Below are 16,255 nucleotides of genomic sequence, written 5' to 3' on the forward strand. Positions count from 1 at the left end.
AGGGAAATTTTGCCCGGACAGCGGCACTACAGCCTACTCTTATATCGAATTCCAACTGCCAAGGGATCTTTTACATGCACGCCAATGTGTACACAGGACCTTGGGTTTTCGTCCCATCCGAACGACTAGACAGCTTTCCTTGTCAGCCCCTCCGTCCTGCATCACTGACAAGGGAGAACCACGCCGGAAAATAAGAGTCATAATACATCTTTGATCTTTGAAGATGCATTATGTAAGATTTAGATAAAGAGCTGCAACTCTCGCTTTAATAGTTCAAAAATAGATAATGTAAAATGAATATATTGAAAATTTCAATTAAATTACTTTATTCCGAGCAAGGATATCAATATTTGAAGTTTTGACAAAATATGACATAGATGGTTTATTATCGCAACAACCTCACTGATTATTCGGGACTAGCTTTACCATTTTTAAAATAATTCATTAAATGGCCACAGTTTTCTAATCTACTTAAAATTGGAGCCATCCAATGCCCCAGAGAGTTGATTATGGGTTTGTCATGTTGCATGATAAATGTCTGAACATAGGGGTAGGAGCCGGGGGGGCAGGGGGGGGCAAATGCCCCCCCAAAAAAAATTTATTTTCGGGCAATGAAAAATTCGAAGACCTTTTTTTTTCTATTGACGTTTAGAGAAAAAATATAACTAACTTATTTCTATGAGATCCACACTGCCCGAAAAGTATTTTCTCGTCTTTTTCTTGTCCACTGCATGCCCGAAAATATACCCGAAGCTCTCTTATGATATGTATGCCCGAAAAAACGGTATTAATTTCTGGCAATTTTTACTTATGCCCCCCTGAATTACTTTGAGCTCCTACGCCTATGTGCCTGAATAATAATTTATATAATTCTTGAAGCCAAAATAAAGACCTGTGATATATAGGCAGATGTAGCTCTTGCATTATGCATCTTTAAAGGAGCTAAATCGCTAATATTTTGGACCTAGAAATTGACCCAAATGGGTCGAAACGCATATAATAATGTAATCTGATTGTATATAAACTGATTTACATTCAATTGTTTCCTTTTTGCGAAATACAGCATGTGTCTCAACCCTACTGGAATTTCTAGCGTCTGGTTATTTCAGTCTATTAAGCGGGCTCTCCAGTTGAATATGTCTAGCCTCGTTCTTTCTGGTCACTTGTTGCAAATGACGCTAAAACGCATTATGGTACACGATTCGTGTACCAATGGTAAAATGTTTTTTTTGTCTTAAATATTGGATATCAGAAGCCTGCCTTTTCCTGTTAAGATCACAACATCAATGTTGATTTGAATTGACAAATAATTCGTATTTTCAACGTTTAAGACTTTGGATGATATTGAGTTAGAGACTTAGCTACTTTAAGTGAAACAAAGGGAAAAAAAAATTGGTATGACTATTATCAAGTTATCATTGAATATTCATAGTATTCGTATAGTTCAATCGAAAAAATAAAACAATAATTATTCTCTTTCCTGTTTTATCAGAGACAGTCAGTCTAGGGATGGGAAAATCAAAATGTATTTCGATACAGTTTTTCCTCGCATCTCATTTTATATGCTGCGGAGTAGCATTTATTACATTGATTATTGTGTTATACTGGAAATTAGAGACAGTAGTCTTGTTTACCAGGGATCTACTTATGACAATTATTGCAATTTAAGCAGTTATTTTAGGCCTCACCAATTTGATTTTTTGTTCTTTAGGGTCTTGATAAATAAATAACCACTTGAATCAAGTGAGGGATGTTTTGTTTAAAATGTCAAAACTTAAACATTTGGAACTAAAAGCTCTTTCCGCTCGCCAAAGGCGTACGAGCTGGGGGGGAGCGGCCGCCCCTCCATTTTGGGCACCAAATGCTGGAAAAATTTGGGCACACAATAGTACTTTGTAAAAGTTGTATAAAAAAAAGATATTGTGTTCTTGAATGTGCCCAATTTAACAGCAAATTTATTATTATTATGTAACATACTAAGAACCTAACTACATTTTTTGGGCACCAACCACCACCGCCCCCCCAGTCAAAATTTTCCCTGTACGCCTATGCCCTTGTCAGTAGTGCAGGACGGATGGCCTGATAAGAACAGCTGTCTGGTCGTTCGGATGGTACGAAATACCGAGGTCCTGTGTACACATTTGTGTGCTCGTATCAGATCCCTTGACAGTTGGAATTCCATATAAGAGTAGGTCTTAGTGACGCTTTCTGCGCAAAATTTCCCCCATAGCTCACTGTATGGCGTATGCCCATTAACATAAGCCCAGTTTGGAGCAGGACAGTAGGATGTTAAACCCCATTTCATTTCATTTCATTTCACTAAAAGCTCTTGAACACCACAACCACATACTTTTGTTTTTTTGAATTAGTCTTTTCCCCAAAGATATAAGAATTAACCATTTTGACAGGTGTTCCCGAAGAACAGAAAATCAGATTGATATGAGTTGCAGGATTTAAAAGATAAATGTTCTGTTATCGGCAAATTATTTGTGAAAGCCAGAGGGAGGGAGAGAGAGAGAGAGAGAAATGGGGTTTAACGTCCACTCGACACAAACTAGGTCATTTCGGGACTAACACATGGTTTAATTTTATTTCAATAATTCGCTTGCGCGTAGGGGGTCTTTAGCAGGGGGAGGAAACCGGAGAGATAGAAATGGGGTTTAACGTCCACTCGACACAAACTAGGTCATTTCGGGACTAACACATGGTTTAATTTTATTTCAATAATTCGCTTGCGCGTAGGGGTCTTTAGCAGTGGGAGGAAACAGGACGACCCAGAGAAAACCCACGAGGTTGGACAGGCGACCCTACTCCTTGTCACATACAACCGGGAATTCGAAACCACGCCAGTTGAATCAATGACAGACTTTATGGTACAGCGCGCACGTGCTAACCATTCAGCCATCCAACCCCCCGACAGCCAGAGGGACAGGGGTTATTTTTCATTATGCGTGAATGATGGTGATGGCATTTTCACTAGAACTCCATTCTATAGGCACTTATAAATTACAGATTGATAACTTTACATTAGGCCACGCCTATTTAAATCAATGCTGGTTTACCTGTAGGTTTGGCATGCTGAATTCTAGGGACTCAAGGTCTAGTTAGCCTCCGGCCAAGGTGTATAATATTTTTGACTCTGTCATAAGCCTTTCCTACATGCATTGGGGCTATACTATATACCAGAAAACACCGGAAAACTACCGGAAAACTAACGGAGAACACCATGTTTTACTGAATACCGGAAAACACCGGAAAAACACTAAATACCGGAAAACACCCTAAATAGGTAACTTGGAAAACACCGGATAAACCTAACCCTAACCCTAACCCATCGCTGGTCCTCTGGAAAGCACCAGAAAACCCTAACCCTAACTCCCCGCAAACAGAGGACCAGGCTCTGGGTTACCTATTTAGGGTGTTTTCCAGTAATTAGTGTATTTTCCGGTATTTAGTGTTTTTCTGTGTTTTTCGGTATTCAGTATAACATGTTGTTTTCCGTTAGCTTTCTGGTAGTTTTCCGGTGTTTTTCGGTATATAGTATTGCTGATGTATTGTGGTCTTGAAGTAGCTAAGTCTCTTACTCAATATCATCCAAAATCTTTGAGATTGAAAACACGATTTATTTGTCGGTTTAAATCAACATTGATGTTGTGATCTAACCGGGAAAAGATGGCCTTCTAATATCCAATATTTAAACAAAATAAACATTTTACAAATGGTACACGAATCGTGTACCATAATGCGTTTCAGCGCTATTTGTAATAAGGGACTCGAAAATGAGGCTAGGCATATTCCACAAGTCATGTCAAATGGTGTCTCTATATTCTTATCTGGAGAGCAGCCCAATAAATAATATCGGCGTAGACTGGAATAACCAGACGCTAGAGATTGAAATTCGATTGAGAATACTGGCGTATTTCTCCGAACCTAACTGATTAAAAAATTACAGTACAAAACAGAAACAATTGAATGTAAATCAATTTATATACATTAATATTACATAACTGTATGCGTTGCGACCCATTTGTGTCAATTTCCAAGTCCCAAATATTAGCGACTTAGCTCCTTTAATCATCTGTTGTCATCCTTGGCTTTGCTCCATGATTCTCACTCCAGTAAAACGGTGCAAAGACAAAGGAGATGAAATTAAAAATGCCTCAGTTGGCCCTGTTGTATTGTTATGGCGTGGGGTTGGAGGGTCGGAATAACCAGATATTTTCTCCAAAGAATGTGTCAATTCTTAACATTATCATTAGCATCATATGTTCTTATGCATAAAACAATTAAACTACATCTACTGTGTCTTAAGGTTAAATTCTTTGAAATTCTAATTAGCTTACTGGTAAGATTAATTGACTGACAGGTAGATTCCCGAGTCCGGTCAATTTCAGTTGCCCCCCCTCCAAACTATTACACTTTGCTATTATAAACCAATCCAATAGAAAGATTGATGATTGTCCCTTTTTTTCTGAAACAATCATCTACAATTATCAAATTCAGTGACTCTGAAAACTTAATAGAGGACATATTACAAGCCATATCAAACAGAAAATTGACGATTATCTTAAAATTTGATCATTTTAGGGAAATTCTGGCGGCCATTTTAAATTTCTGTCATCTTGGATTTTGGAAACTCTTTTTTTAGATTGATTTTAAGTTCATTGACACTGAAAACCCTTTATATTACATATAACAAACCATATCAAAGAGTGAAATGACTTTTATCTGACAAATCGGCCATTTTAGATAAATGTTGGTTGCCATTTTGAATTTCCGCCATCTTGGATTTTGGAAACTATTTTTTTCTTTAGATTAATTTTAAGTTCAGTGACACTGTAAACCCTTTAAATTATATATTACAAACCAAATCAAACAGTGAAATGACTTTAATCTGACCAATCGGCCAGTTTTCTTGAAATTTTGGCGGCCAGTTTTTAAATCAGACAAACCCCAACCGAAAATGACGTCATAGATAAATCTTTTTTCAAAAATCGTGTTCAGCTAGCAATTTCGCCTTTGAAAATTGCTGGCCTGAAATGATTTGTAAAAAAAATGTCTTAGTTATATGTATTTCAATGGATAGGCGGCCATTTTGGAAAAGATGGCCGTAACGACCACCAGGGAGAGCTGCTGAGGTGGATCCACATCCCAAAATAATCAGTAGGGTTGATGCCATCTATGTGCCAAGTTTCATGCTTTTAACCCAAAGTGCACGATTTTTTGCTTAACTATATGCTTAAAACACCACACTTTCATCTTCCTGTAGTCATGAGGGTGGGGGATTGATCGGCATGGCCTCTCTTACATGCATTGTAGGAAACTTTAAACTCAAGTGACTATTGATCATAACTCTGAGTGGGGCTGAGTGGTCTGTCATTGAGTCAGGTGGTGTGGTTTCGTGATACATGACAAGGAGTAGCTAGGGTCGCCTATGTATCATCATGGGTTTTCTCTGGGTCCTCCTGTGTGTGAAATTACTTTACCAAAGTCATATTACACTGCTATATGCACAAGTGAATAAATAAAATGAATTCTACCAGATGTTAGTCACAAAATGACCTAGTTTGTGTTGTTGAGTGGAGGTTAAACCCCATTTCTCTCTTTCTCTTTATCAAGACTTTTTATGTGTTGTTAACTTTGAACCCCACTTCTCTCTCTATCAAGACCAAGCTTAAGTTTGCTTTGTGATGTTGAACCCATCTCTCTCTCTCTCTCTCTCTCTCTCTCAAGACCAAGTTTGTGTTGAGTGGACTTAGCTCCATTTCTCAAGACCAAGTTTGTATTGTGATGTTGAACCCCATTCCTCTCTCTCTCTCTCTCTCTCTCTCTCTATCAAGATCTAGTTTGTATTGTGATGTTGAACCCCATTCCTCTCTCTCTCTCTCCCTCTATCAAGATCTAGTTTGCCTTGAGTGGTTAAACCTCATTTCTCTCTATCAAGACCAAGTTTGTGTTGAGTGGACGTTAAACCCCATTTCTCCTTATCAAGACTAAGTTTAGTTGAGTGGAGATTGAACCCCATTTCTCTCTTTCTCTTTAAGAATTAAATCGCTTTGGCCTTACTGGCAATAATAGTACTCATACTGTATCTATCTAGTACTCACATTTAACATAAAGTATCTGATGAATGTATAACTAACGGACATGTGACACGTTATTTATGTGCATTTTGTAGTGAATGGATCAAGTTGTCTGGGATCAAGGTAATTTAACGCTGATAGGAAAGTATTGACAACTGCCATGATTATTACACGCTTGATTGATGGCATCAAGTCAATTCCCACCAGCAGGAATCCTGAAATATGTTCAAGAGCACATCCATTTATCAAAATTAGTTCCATGTTGAACAATGTCTTTCACTGAAGTACCATATATCACAGACACAATCTGATTTTATACTTTCAATACTACATGAAGATCTGACCAGTTGTACTGGAAGGTCGTGTCAGGGATCGTATGAGTGGCTTTTGACCCTATGATGTCAGACATGGGTTAATCAATCAGCGTTGACGTTTCTAGTGGTTTACCCACAGTTTTGTGCATCGCACGCCAAGAAGTCCTGTAACAGATCGTTTCATTGGCTAATCCCGCACTTCAATGGCCACTCATACACCAATTAGCGATGGTGAAATCGATAATTGGAACATCACTAATTACAAGTCTGACAAAACAGCATTATTTTTTTTAAATAAAGACAAAACAGCTTTATTCAAATAAAGACAAAACAGCATTTAACAGCATTATTTTGTTCAAATAAAGACAAAACAGCATTATTTTGTTCAAATAAAGACAAAACAGCATTATTTTGTTCAAATAAAGTCAAAACAGCATTATTTTGTACAAAGTCTGCCAGAGCAGCATTCTTTTGTCAAAAGTCTGCCAAAACAGCATTATTCTGACAAATTGTTTTGTCATGTAGAGGGAGAGTATATCCTATTGAGTAGACAGAGGTTTCAGTCACGACGAAGGTTATAAATAGATGATTTAAAGTTAAAAACCTTTGATGGAGGAAGCAGCTTACATCTTTCCTGACTACCTAACCCAGAAAAACGCCACTGTATTATTTAGCAGACGTTTATTGGAAATAATTATTTATACCCACCATTCAGTTGTTTATCTTATAAAAACGTGAAACAGAGGAATCGTATAAAAATGGTTGTCTGGTGACTGAAACACATGGCTACTAAAACATCCCTGAATAAACAAATTGTTCAAGACTAAAACTTATTGGAATAACTGTCCAATTACCATTTGTAATGATAAAAATAGTATCCAATTCTATAGTCTTTTTTTATACAACCTTATTATCTAACTGTAAAGTACAAATTAATGTACCCGGTAAATTTCAATGTTTGTCTTGAGAGTTGGACTTCGTTTCATTATGGAGGGGGGTGTTGAATGGCCAAATGGTTAGCAGGTCTGTCATTGAGTCAACTGCCATGGTTTCGATTCCTCAGTTATACGTGACAAGGAGTAGGGTCGCCTGTCCAACCTCATGGGTTTTGTCCTGGTCGTCTGGTTTCCTCCCACTGCTAATAAAGTGAACCATATGTTAGTCCCGAAATGTCCTTGTTTGTGTTGAGTGGCCATTAAACTCTATTTCTTTCTCTCTCTCTGTATGACTAGGGTGTAGATCCTATGTATGCCATTCAACTTATACCATGTATTTATGATTGTATGATCAGGATGTAGACCGTTTGTATGATTGGTGTGTAGATCGTTTGTATTATTAGGGTGTAGAATGTTTGTACGATCAGGGTGTAGATCGTTTGTATGATCGGTGTGTAGATAGTTTGTATTACTAGGGTGTAGATCGTTTGTATAAACAGGGTGTAGATCGTTTGTATGACCAGGGTGTAGATTGTTTGTATGACTAGGGCGTATATTGTTTCTATGATCAGGGTGTAGATCATTTGTATGATCAGGGTGTAGATCGTTTGTATGACCAGGGTGTAGATCGTTTGTATGATCAGTGTGTAGATCGTTTGTATGACCAGGGTGTAGATTGTTTGTATGATCAGAGTGTAGATCGTTTGTATGCCATTCATCCTATACCATATATTTAAATATTGTATATACAGGGTGTAGATCGTATGTATGCTGTTCAACCTATACCATGGTGTCCACATCTAGAACAAGTAGAACCATTAAATGGCAGACGATTAGACTGTAGAGCACCTTGTCTGGATTGCGATGAAACAGATGAAAATTGGATCTGTCTTGTCTGTTATAAAGTAAGTTGTATTTAGCTTTTATCAAATTAAATTTGTAGGTTTAAAATACATTCCTCCCCCCCAACTTGCAACTCGACTTGGCATATTTATTGCAACTCGAGACTCTCGACTTAAAAGAGCTTAGGACTAGAGTCGCCACAAGGGGGCATAGCTCTAACTTACCTTATTTACCATGACTTATTTGATGTTGCTAGTGGATTATCCATAGTTCCGAGCAAAACACGCCTAAAGCACGCTGTAACGGACCGTTTCATTTGCTAATTCCTCACACCATTCAGAACACGTCAATGATAACAACTCTTCCAGATCATAGTGTAGTAAAGACAAGTAAAACGAAATTATGAACTATAAAACGAAACAAAATAGGATCTGTGTTTTAATCAGATTGGTCAACATGAGACTTCTGTTCTACTCTTGTCTTCGGCGACTATATAAAGGGACCAGCCTCGCAATCTCATTTTAAGACCCGATTTATAGGACCAGGGAACTGAGAATAAAAATATTAGTTTCTGCGATTTGGGCCCAACTAGTCTAGTCTTATTCTACAAATTGTTGAACATAAACTTAAAGATACCTTCCCATGTACAAACTGGGTGATTCCATGATATATTTGGACTAAAAACATATTCAAATTAATTAATTTATCAAAAATTTGCTTCAAATCCCTCTCAAAACATTGTATTCCTAACGAAATACCCAAAGTTATAACAAATCTATTAAAAGAAATTCTAAGTAAATTTTCAGATTATCTCTTGCTGCCCATGTCTCTTTCCGCGTTTTTTATCTCAGAAACTGTTGTACGTTTAAGTTTATCACTTTTTCCACATCCGCTCACCATCAAGTTTATCAACATTACATCAAGTACTACCTTGAGGTCAGACAATCTATGCGTGCAACCTATGATGTCACTCGAGCAGACATCCCTTAATTGTCAGGCTGCCAATTAGTGACACGCTCTCATTTTTGTCCTGTATACACTCCATGGATGTTTGTCAAGGAATCCAGTATTTTTCTAGTAAGATTGGGTGTCTCTGCTCTCCATACATACCAAAATTGCCATACTTTTACTGAAAATAACCACCAGAAAAAAATACTGTTGTGGGAATGTATCTTTAAGGGTGATGGTGATAAAAACTGCTCTGATAACTGTGTGGCTTTTAAAAATGTATAAATAAACGGAATTAACTATATGGTATAACAATTACTTAGCTTTTATTACAGTGGCATTTCATCTAAGCTTCTCTAGTCTTCATCAGGCAATGTAACAATTCTTTTTACATTGATTAAACCATAAAATGATGGAATACTTAAAAGCCATTATAGTTGATTGTTTGGCTTAACATTTGTCACCTTGAGGCTATGTTTAAAGTAAAATAGGACTATCCAATTGTCTTTTAAATCTGATTGATTGTTTGATTGACATTACTGGACGGCCCACATGAAGAAATGCCTGTAGACCAAGATGAAGTGCCAAGTGAAGTAAACAAACATATAATATAACGTGAATAATTGTCCCTTGTCAGTGGAGCCTTGCGGGAACATCATCTAGTCCCATGTACACCTTGGAGGGCATGTAAATGATCCCTTGACAGTTGGAATTTGATGAAGAGAAGGCGCTAATGCTGCTTTCATCCCTTGACAGTTGAAATTGTGGTAATGCTGCTTTAACTTTAAACGAAAAATTTCCCTCATAGCACACTTATTGGCATATTCCAGTCTTCATTAGCCCAGATAAAATTTCCCCTCATGCTGTGATTCCTAGCACATAGATTGTCCATTCGTGTATGCATTGGAACGCACTAAAACTAAAAGAACCCTTTATAAGTGAAATTTGATGAAGCATGGGCGGAAACAACATTGTCTGGGCAAAATTTCCCTCCTGGTACACTTGACAGCTTATTACCAAGAAAAGTAGGACATTAAATCCCATATCATTTGATTTATAATTTTGTTACTTTCAGGTATATTGTAGTCGCTTCAAGAATGAACATATGTTATATCATGGGCTTGAGAGTGAACATAGAATAGTATTAAGTTATTCTGATCTTTCTGTATGGTGCTATGCTTGTGATAATTATATAGATAATGAGGTAGGTTATCTTTCTGTCTGGTGCTATGCTTGTGATAATTATATAGATAATGAGGTAGGTTATCTTTCTGTCTGGTGCTATGCTTGTGATAATTATATAGATAATGAGGTAGGTTATCTGTCATTTTGGTGCTATGCTTGTGATAATTATATAGATAATGAGGTAGGTTATCTTTCTGTATGGTGCTATGCTTGTGATAATTATATAGATAATGAGGTAGGTTATCTTTCTGTCTGGTGCTATGCTTGTGATAATTAAAAATAAACTAAGTTATCTGTCATTTTGGTGCTATGCTTGTGATAATTATATAGATAATGAGGTAGGTTATCTTTCTGTATGGTGCTATGCTTGTGATAATTATATAGATAATGAGGTAGGTTATCTTTCTGTATGGTGCTATGCTTGTGATAATTATATAGATAATGAGGTAGGTTATCTTTCTGTATGGTGCTATGCTTGTGATAATTATATAGATAATGAGGTAGGTTATCTTTCTGTCTGGTGCTATGCTTGTGATAATTATATAGATAATGAGGTAGGTTATCTTTCTGTATGGTGCTATGCTTGTGATAATTATATAGATAATGAGGTAGGTTATCTTTCTGTATGGTGCTATGCTTGTGATAATTATATAGATAATGAGGTAGGTTATCTTTCTGTATGGTGCTATGTTTGTGATAATTATATAGATAATGAGGTAGGTTATCTTTCTGTCTGGTGCTATGCTTGTGATAATTATATAGATAATGAGGTAGGTTATCTTTCTGTCTGGTGCTATGCTTGTGATAATTATATAGATAATGAGGTAGGTTATCTTTCTGTCTGGTGCTATGCTTGTGATAATTATATAGATAATGAGGTAGGTTATCTTTCTGTCTGGTGCTATGCTTGTGATAATTATATAGATAATGAGGTAGGTTATCTGTCTGTATGGTGCTATGCTTGTGATAATTATATAGATAATGAGGTAGGTTATCTTTCTGTCTGGTGCTATGCTTGTGATAATTATATAGATAATGAGGTAGGTTATCTTTCTGTATGGTGCTATGCTTGTGATAATTATATAGATAATGAGGTAGGTTGTGATAATTATATAGATAATGAGGTAGGTTATCTTTCTGTCTGGTGCTATGCTTGTGATAATTATATAGATAATGAGGTAGGTTATCTTTCTGTCTGGTGCTATGTTTGTGATAATTATATAGATAATGAGGTAGGTTATCTTTCTGTCTGGTGCTATGCTTGTGATAATTATATAGATAATGAGGTAGGTTATCTTTCTGTCTGGTGCTATGTTTGTGATAATTATATAGATAATGAGGTAGGTTATCTTTCTGTCTGGTGCTATGCTTGTGATAATTATATAGATAATGAGGTAGGTTATCTTTCTGTATGGTGCTATGTTTGTGATAATTATATAGATAATGAGGTAGGTTATCTTTCTGTATGGTGCTATGCTTGTGATAATTATATAGATAATGAGGTAGGTTATCTTTCTGTCTGGTGCTATGCTTGTGATAATTATATAGATAATGAGGTAGGTTATCTTTCTGTCTGGTGCTATGCTTGTGATAATTATATAGATAATGAGGTAGGTTATCTTTCTGTCTGGTGCTATGCTTGTGATAATTAAAAATAAACTAAGTTATCTGTCATTTTGGTGCTATGCTTGTGATAATTATATAGATAATGAGCTAGGTTATCTGTATGCTTGTGATAATTATATAGATAATAAGGTAGGTTATCTGTCATTATGCTTGTGATAGTTATATAGATAATGAGGTAGGTTGTGATAATTATATAGATAATGAGCTAGGTTATGTTTATGTATGGTGCTATGTTTGTGATAATTATATAGATAATGAGCTAGGTTATTAGTCTGCATGGTGCTATGTTTGTGATAATTATATAGATAATAAGCTAGGTTATCTTTCTGTATGGTGCTATGCTTATAATAATTTTTAGATAATGAGCTGTGTTATCTGTATGCTTGTGATAATTATATAGATAATAAGCTAGGTTATCTTTCTGTATGGTGCTATGCTTGTGATAATTATTTAGATAATGAGCTAGGTTATTTTATCAGATAAATTAACAGAATCTGTGTATTCAGTTACCTGTAAGCCTGGAAATAAGCCACTTGTCACAGACATTGTCCTGCACAAATTTCATTTCATTTCATCTTTGTATATTTCAGATTACCTATCCAATGAAAAATTCCGCTCACAGAAGTAAATTTGGAGAAGATTTGCCATGTTGATTATTAAATTTGATTTTATTGTTTACATATATAGAATATATTTAACTGTATTTTACTTGTCTCTGATCTCTTTCATAATCAGGCCAAAAAATAGATTACAACCAGGAAAATGTCAATTTGGACTGTTGTAAATATTGAAATTTCCGTGTATGAAAATGTCGTCAGAATATCAGGTTAAGACCAATTGATAGGATCAAGGATCAAGGATCAGAGGGAAGTGAGAAAAAAATGAAGTTGAGGTTTAATGATTTTGGCTTAAAAAAACAAATAGTATAACCCTAAAAACAGGTATTTTGGTGTGTGTGTGGGGGGGGGGGCATCTTTGATTTTGAACATTATTAAAGCTACGTTCCCAGAAAAGTATTTATCGGGTGGTTATTTCCAATAAAAGTATGGCAATTTTGGTATATATGGAAAGTAGAAATATCCAATCTTACTAGAAAAATAATGGATTCCCTGAAAAACACTCATAGAGCGCATACAGGACAAAATGTATGGGTTTCCCTAATCGACAGCCCGACGATTAGGAGTATCTGCACACGTGACTTCAAAGGTTGCACACAGAGATTGAGCGCTAGATGTACATGTTGATAAACTTTATGAAGAGTTAGACGTACAACACTTTATGAGATAAAAAATCACGGAAAAAGACACGGTCAGTGGATAATCCGAGAATTTAATTAGGCTTCGATATTTGTAATAAACAGTCAGCGATTAAAGACAACATCGTCTTGTGTAAGCAATGAATTCTCCTCCGACTTCGCTTCTGTTGCTAGGTACTGAGAGAGTTAAGTCACGTGACACAAACAGGACCTCTTTTGATCGATTTTTTATAGCCAGGGTATTCCCCAACAATTGCAATGTTTTGAGAAGGATTTGAAGCAAAATTATGATAAATTAATTAGTTTGAATATGTTTTTAGTCCAAATATATCATCAAATCACCCAGTTTGTACCCGGGAATGTATCGTTAATCTGAGACCTGCACAACATAGAAAGCAGAACAGATTAGCTACATAAAACCTTATTTATAAAATGTAGGCCAACAACTTAACATTCTGAAGTCACAAAAAATGAAAACTGAAAAAAAGCACTTAAATGGATTAATTTTTCATTCATTGTTTCGTTCGTTCGTTTGTTCATTCCTGGAGTTTTACATCCACTTCCATCTAGGGTGATATCGCAGACAAGTTTCATTGTTTGGTCTCCACCCCCTTTTATTGCACAGTGGTGGGATTGTTATTGTTATAAGGTTGATCAAAGGGAGATAACTACAGCAAGGTTTAACGTCCTACTGTTCTACACTGACTGGGTTAATGAAGACGGGTGTACACCAGTGTGTTTTGAGGTAAATTTTGCCCGGACAATGGCACTACAATCTAATATTATATCGAATTCCAACTGTCATAAGGTCTTTTACATGCATGCCAATGTGTACACAGGAATAGTTAATCATAAAAAGAATACACTGCTGTGAAGGGATGACATTTCAAAATTTTGCTCCCTCATAGCACACTGCATGCCTTATGTCTACTTTCATTTTCCCAGTCGGTGCAGAAAGATAGGACGTTGAACCCTATTTCATTTCATATCTTTTCAAACATTTAAGGAGCGTTTAGCTCATTGTGATTTTGTGTTTGTCATATTTGTCCCCCGCCTTTCGAAGAAAGCAGGGGACTATTAAAATGGGTTTGTCCGTCTGTCTGTCTGTCTGTCCGTCTGTCTGTCCGTCACACTTTTTGGGACACAATAACTCTCTTCCTAATTGAGCTAGAATGTTCAAACTTGGTGTATGTGTTTATTAGGTCAATGCCTTGATGGAGTTCGAAGATGAGCATTTTCCGCTTAGGGTAAGCAGAGATAAGCAATTTGATTGGTTGATGCTTTGGGACACGATAACTCTCTTCCTAATTGGGCTAGAATGTTCAAACTTGGTGTATGTGTTGATTAGGTCAATGCCTTGATGGAGTTCGAAGATGAGCATTTTCCGCTTAGGGTAAGCAGAGATAAGCAATTTGATTGGTTGATGCTTTGGGACACGATAACTTTTAATTGAGCTAGAATGTTCAAACTTGGTGTATGTGTTTATTAGGTCAATGCCTTGATGGAGTTTGAAGATGAGCATTTTCCGCTTAGGGTAAGCAGAGATAAGCAATTTGATTGGTTGATACTTTGGGGCACGATAACTCTCTTCCTAATTGAGCTAGAATGTTCAAACTTGGTGTATGTGTTGATTAGGTCAATGCCTTGATGGAGTTCGAAGATGAGCATTTTCCGCTTAGGGTAAGCAGAGATAAGCAATTTGATTGGTTGATGCTTTGGGACACGATAACTTTAGTTCTAATTAAGTGAGATTGATGAAACTTGGTGTATAGTTTCATTACAGTAATACCTTGACTAAGTTTGATAATGAGCATTTTCTGCTCAGGGTAAGCAGAGCGATACGCAATTTGATTGGTCGAGACTTTGGAAAACAATAACTCTCCTACTTTGATTGTTAGACTATAAGTAAAGATATACTGTTTGATTGTTCAATACTTTGTAAAAGATAATTTGTGATAAATTTATATGTGTCCTCTAATTATTTTCCTATTTCGGCGGGGGACATCAGCCTCACTGTTGGCTTGTTTCTTGAGAGAATTGATAAATCTATATTTATTCTTACCTCTTATATACGCAGTTATTAAAATTATTTTCCATGTTCTTTTTTAAAGCCAATATAGTAATATTTTGCATGATGTAACTATAACCATATTTCATATCAATTATGTAAAGATGCATTTTGAAAGAGCTAAGTTTTAGTATTGCAGTTACAGTGGCGGTGTTAATACTTATACACTTGTTATGTTACTTCAATACTATAAAGGATGTAAGAGCTAAATCTATTTATTACTGGTATTATTTTCTAGCTTCAAATGTTATATAAATTATTAATTAGGCATTTATTCACATACCAAACCTATAATCAACTCTCTAGAACATCATCGGATGGCCGTGATTTTTAATGGATTAGATCACTCGCTATTTAATAACTTAACATTAAAAAAGATAATCAAGATTTTGTTTATTATCGTAGCACAGGTACTATATTGTCATAACTTCAAGCAGTCATAACTTTGCTCAAAATAAAATAATTTGAATGAAATTTTCAATATATTCATTTTGCATTATCTATTATAGCGAGAACAGCCAGATCTTCATCTAAATCTTACATAATGTATCTTTAAGTTATGTAAAAATGTTTCTTATTGTAATTTCGTTCCATTGTATATCTATGTTAATCTTTCTTATAGGTAGGCCTACACCTGCCAAACCTCATGTTAATTGTAAATTCAAATCTTTTTATGTACAGAAATACATTTTACTTCTACAAGTTGTATAAATATACTTATTTTGAATTAGCATCAGGAGGAAACCAGAGGACCCGGAGAAAACCCATGAGGTTGGACAGGCAACCCTACTCCTTTGTGGTGTACAAGCATGGAATTGAAACCACGCCAGTTGACTCAATGACAACCTTATGATACAATGTGCATGCGTTAAACCACTAGACAAACCCAATCCCTCAAGTTTTTAGAGATGAAATGATATAGGGTTAGAGGGATCACGTGGCTAAGTGGGTAAGACGCTGGATCGCTAGCCTGTAGGTCGGATGTTCTATCCCTGCAT

At 36.0% G+C, this 16,255-nt stretch overlaps 1 protein-coding gene across 4 annotated transcripts in view; it reads left to right on the top strand.

Annotated features, from left to right (window-relative positions):
• LOC126827507 (histone deacetylase 6) overlaps positions 1–12,784 on the top strand; it is a 168,647-nt gene extending 155,863 nt beyond the window's left edge. For all 4 annotated transcript variants that reach the window (XM_056102111.1, XM_056102113.1, XM_056102112.1 and 1 more), the window contains 3 exons: positions 8,085–8,237; positions 10,199–10,327; positions 12,525–12,784. In XM_056102111.1, coding sequence (XP_055958086.1) covers positions 8,085–8,237; positions 10,199–10,327; positions 12,525–12,587 — 345 coding nt within the window. In that variant the 3' untranslated portion in view covers positions 12,588–12,784. The remainder of the gene's footprint in view (positions 1–8,084; positions 8,238–10,198; positions 10,328–12,524) is intronic.
• The last annotated feature ends 3,471 nt before the right edge of the window (positions 12,785–16,255 follow it).

The sequence above is a fragment of the Patella vulgata genome, chromosome 7 (assembly GCF_932274485.2).
Source record: "Patella vulgata chromosome 7, xgPatVulg1.2, whole genome shotgun sequence".
In the NCBI taxonomy this organism is placed as follows: domain Eukaryota; kingdom Metazoa; phylum Mollusca; class Gastropoda; family Patellidae; genus Patella; species Patella vulgata.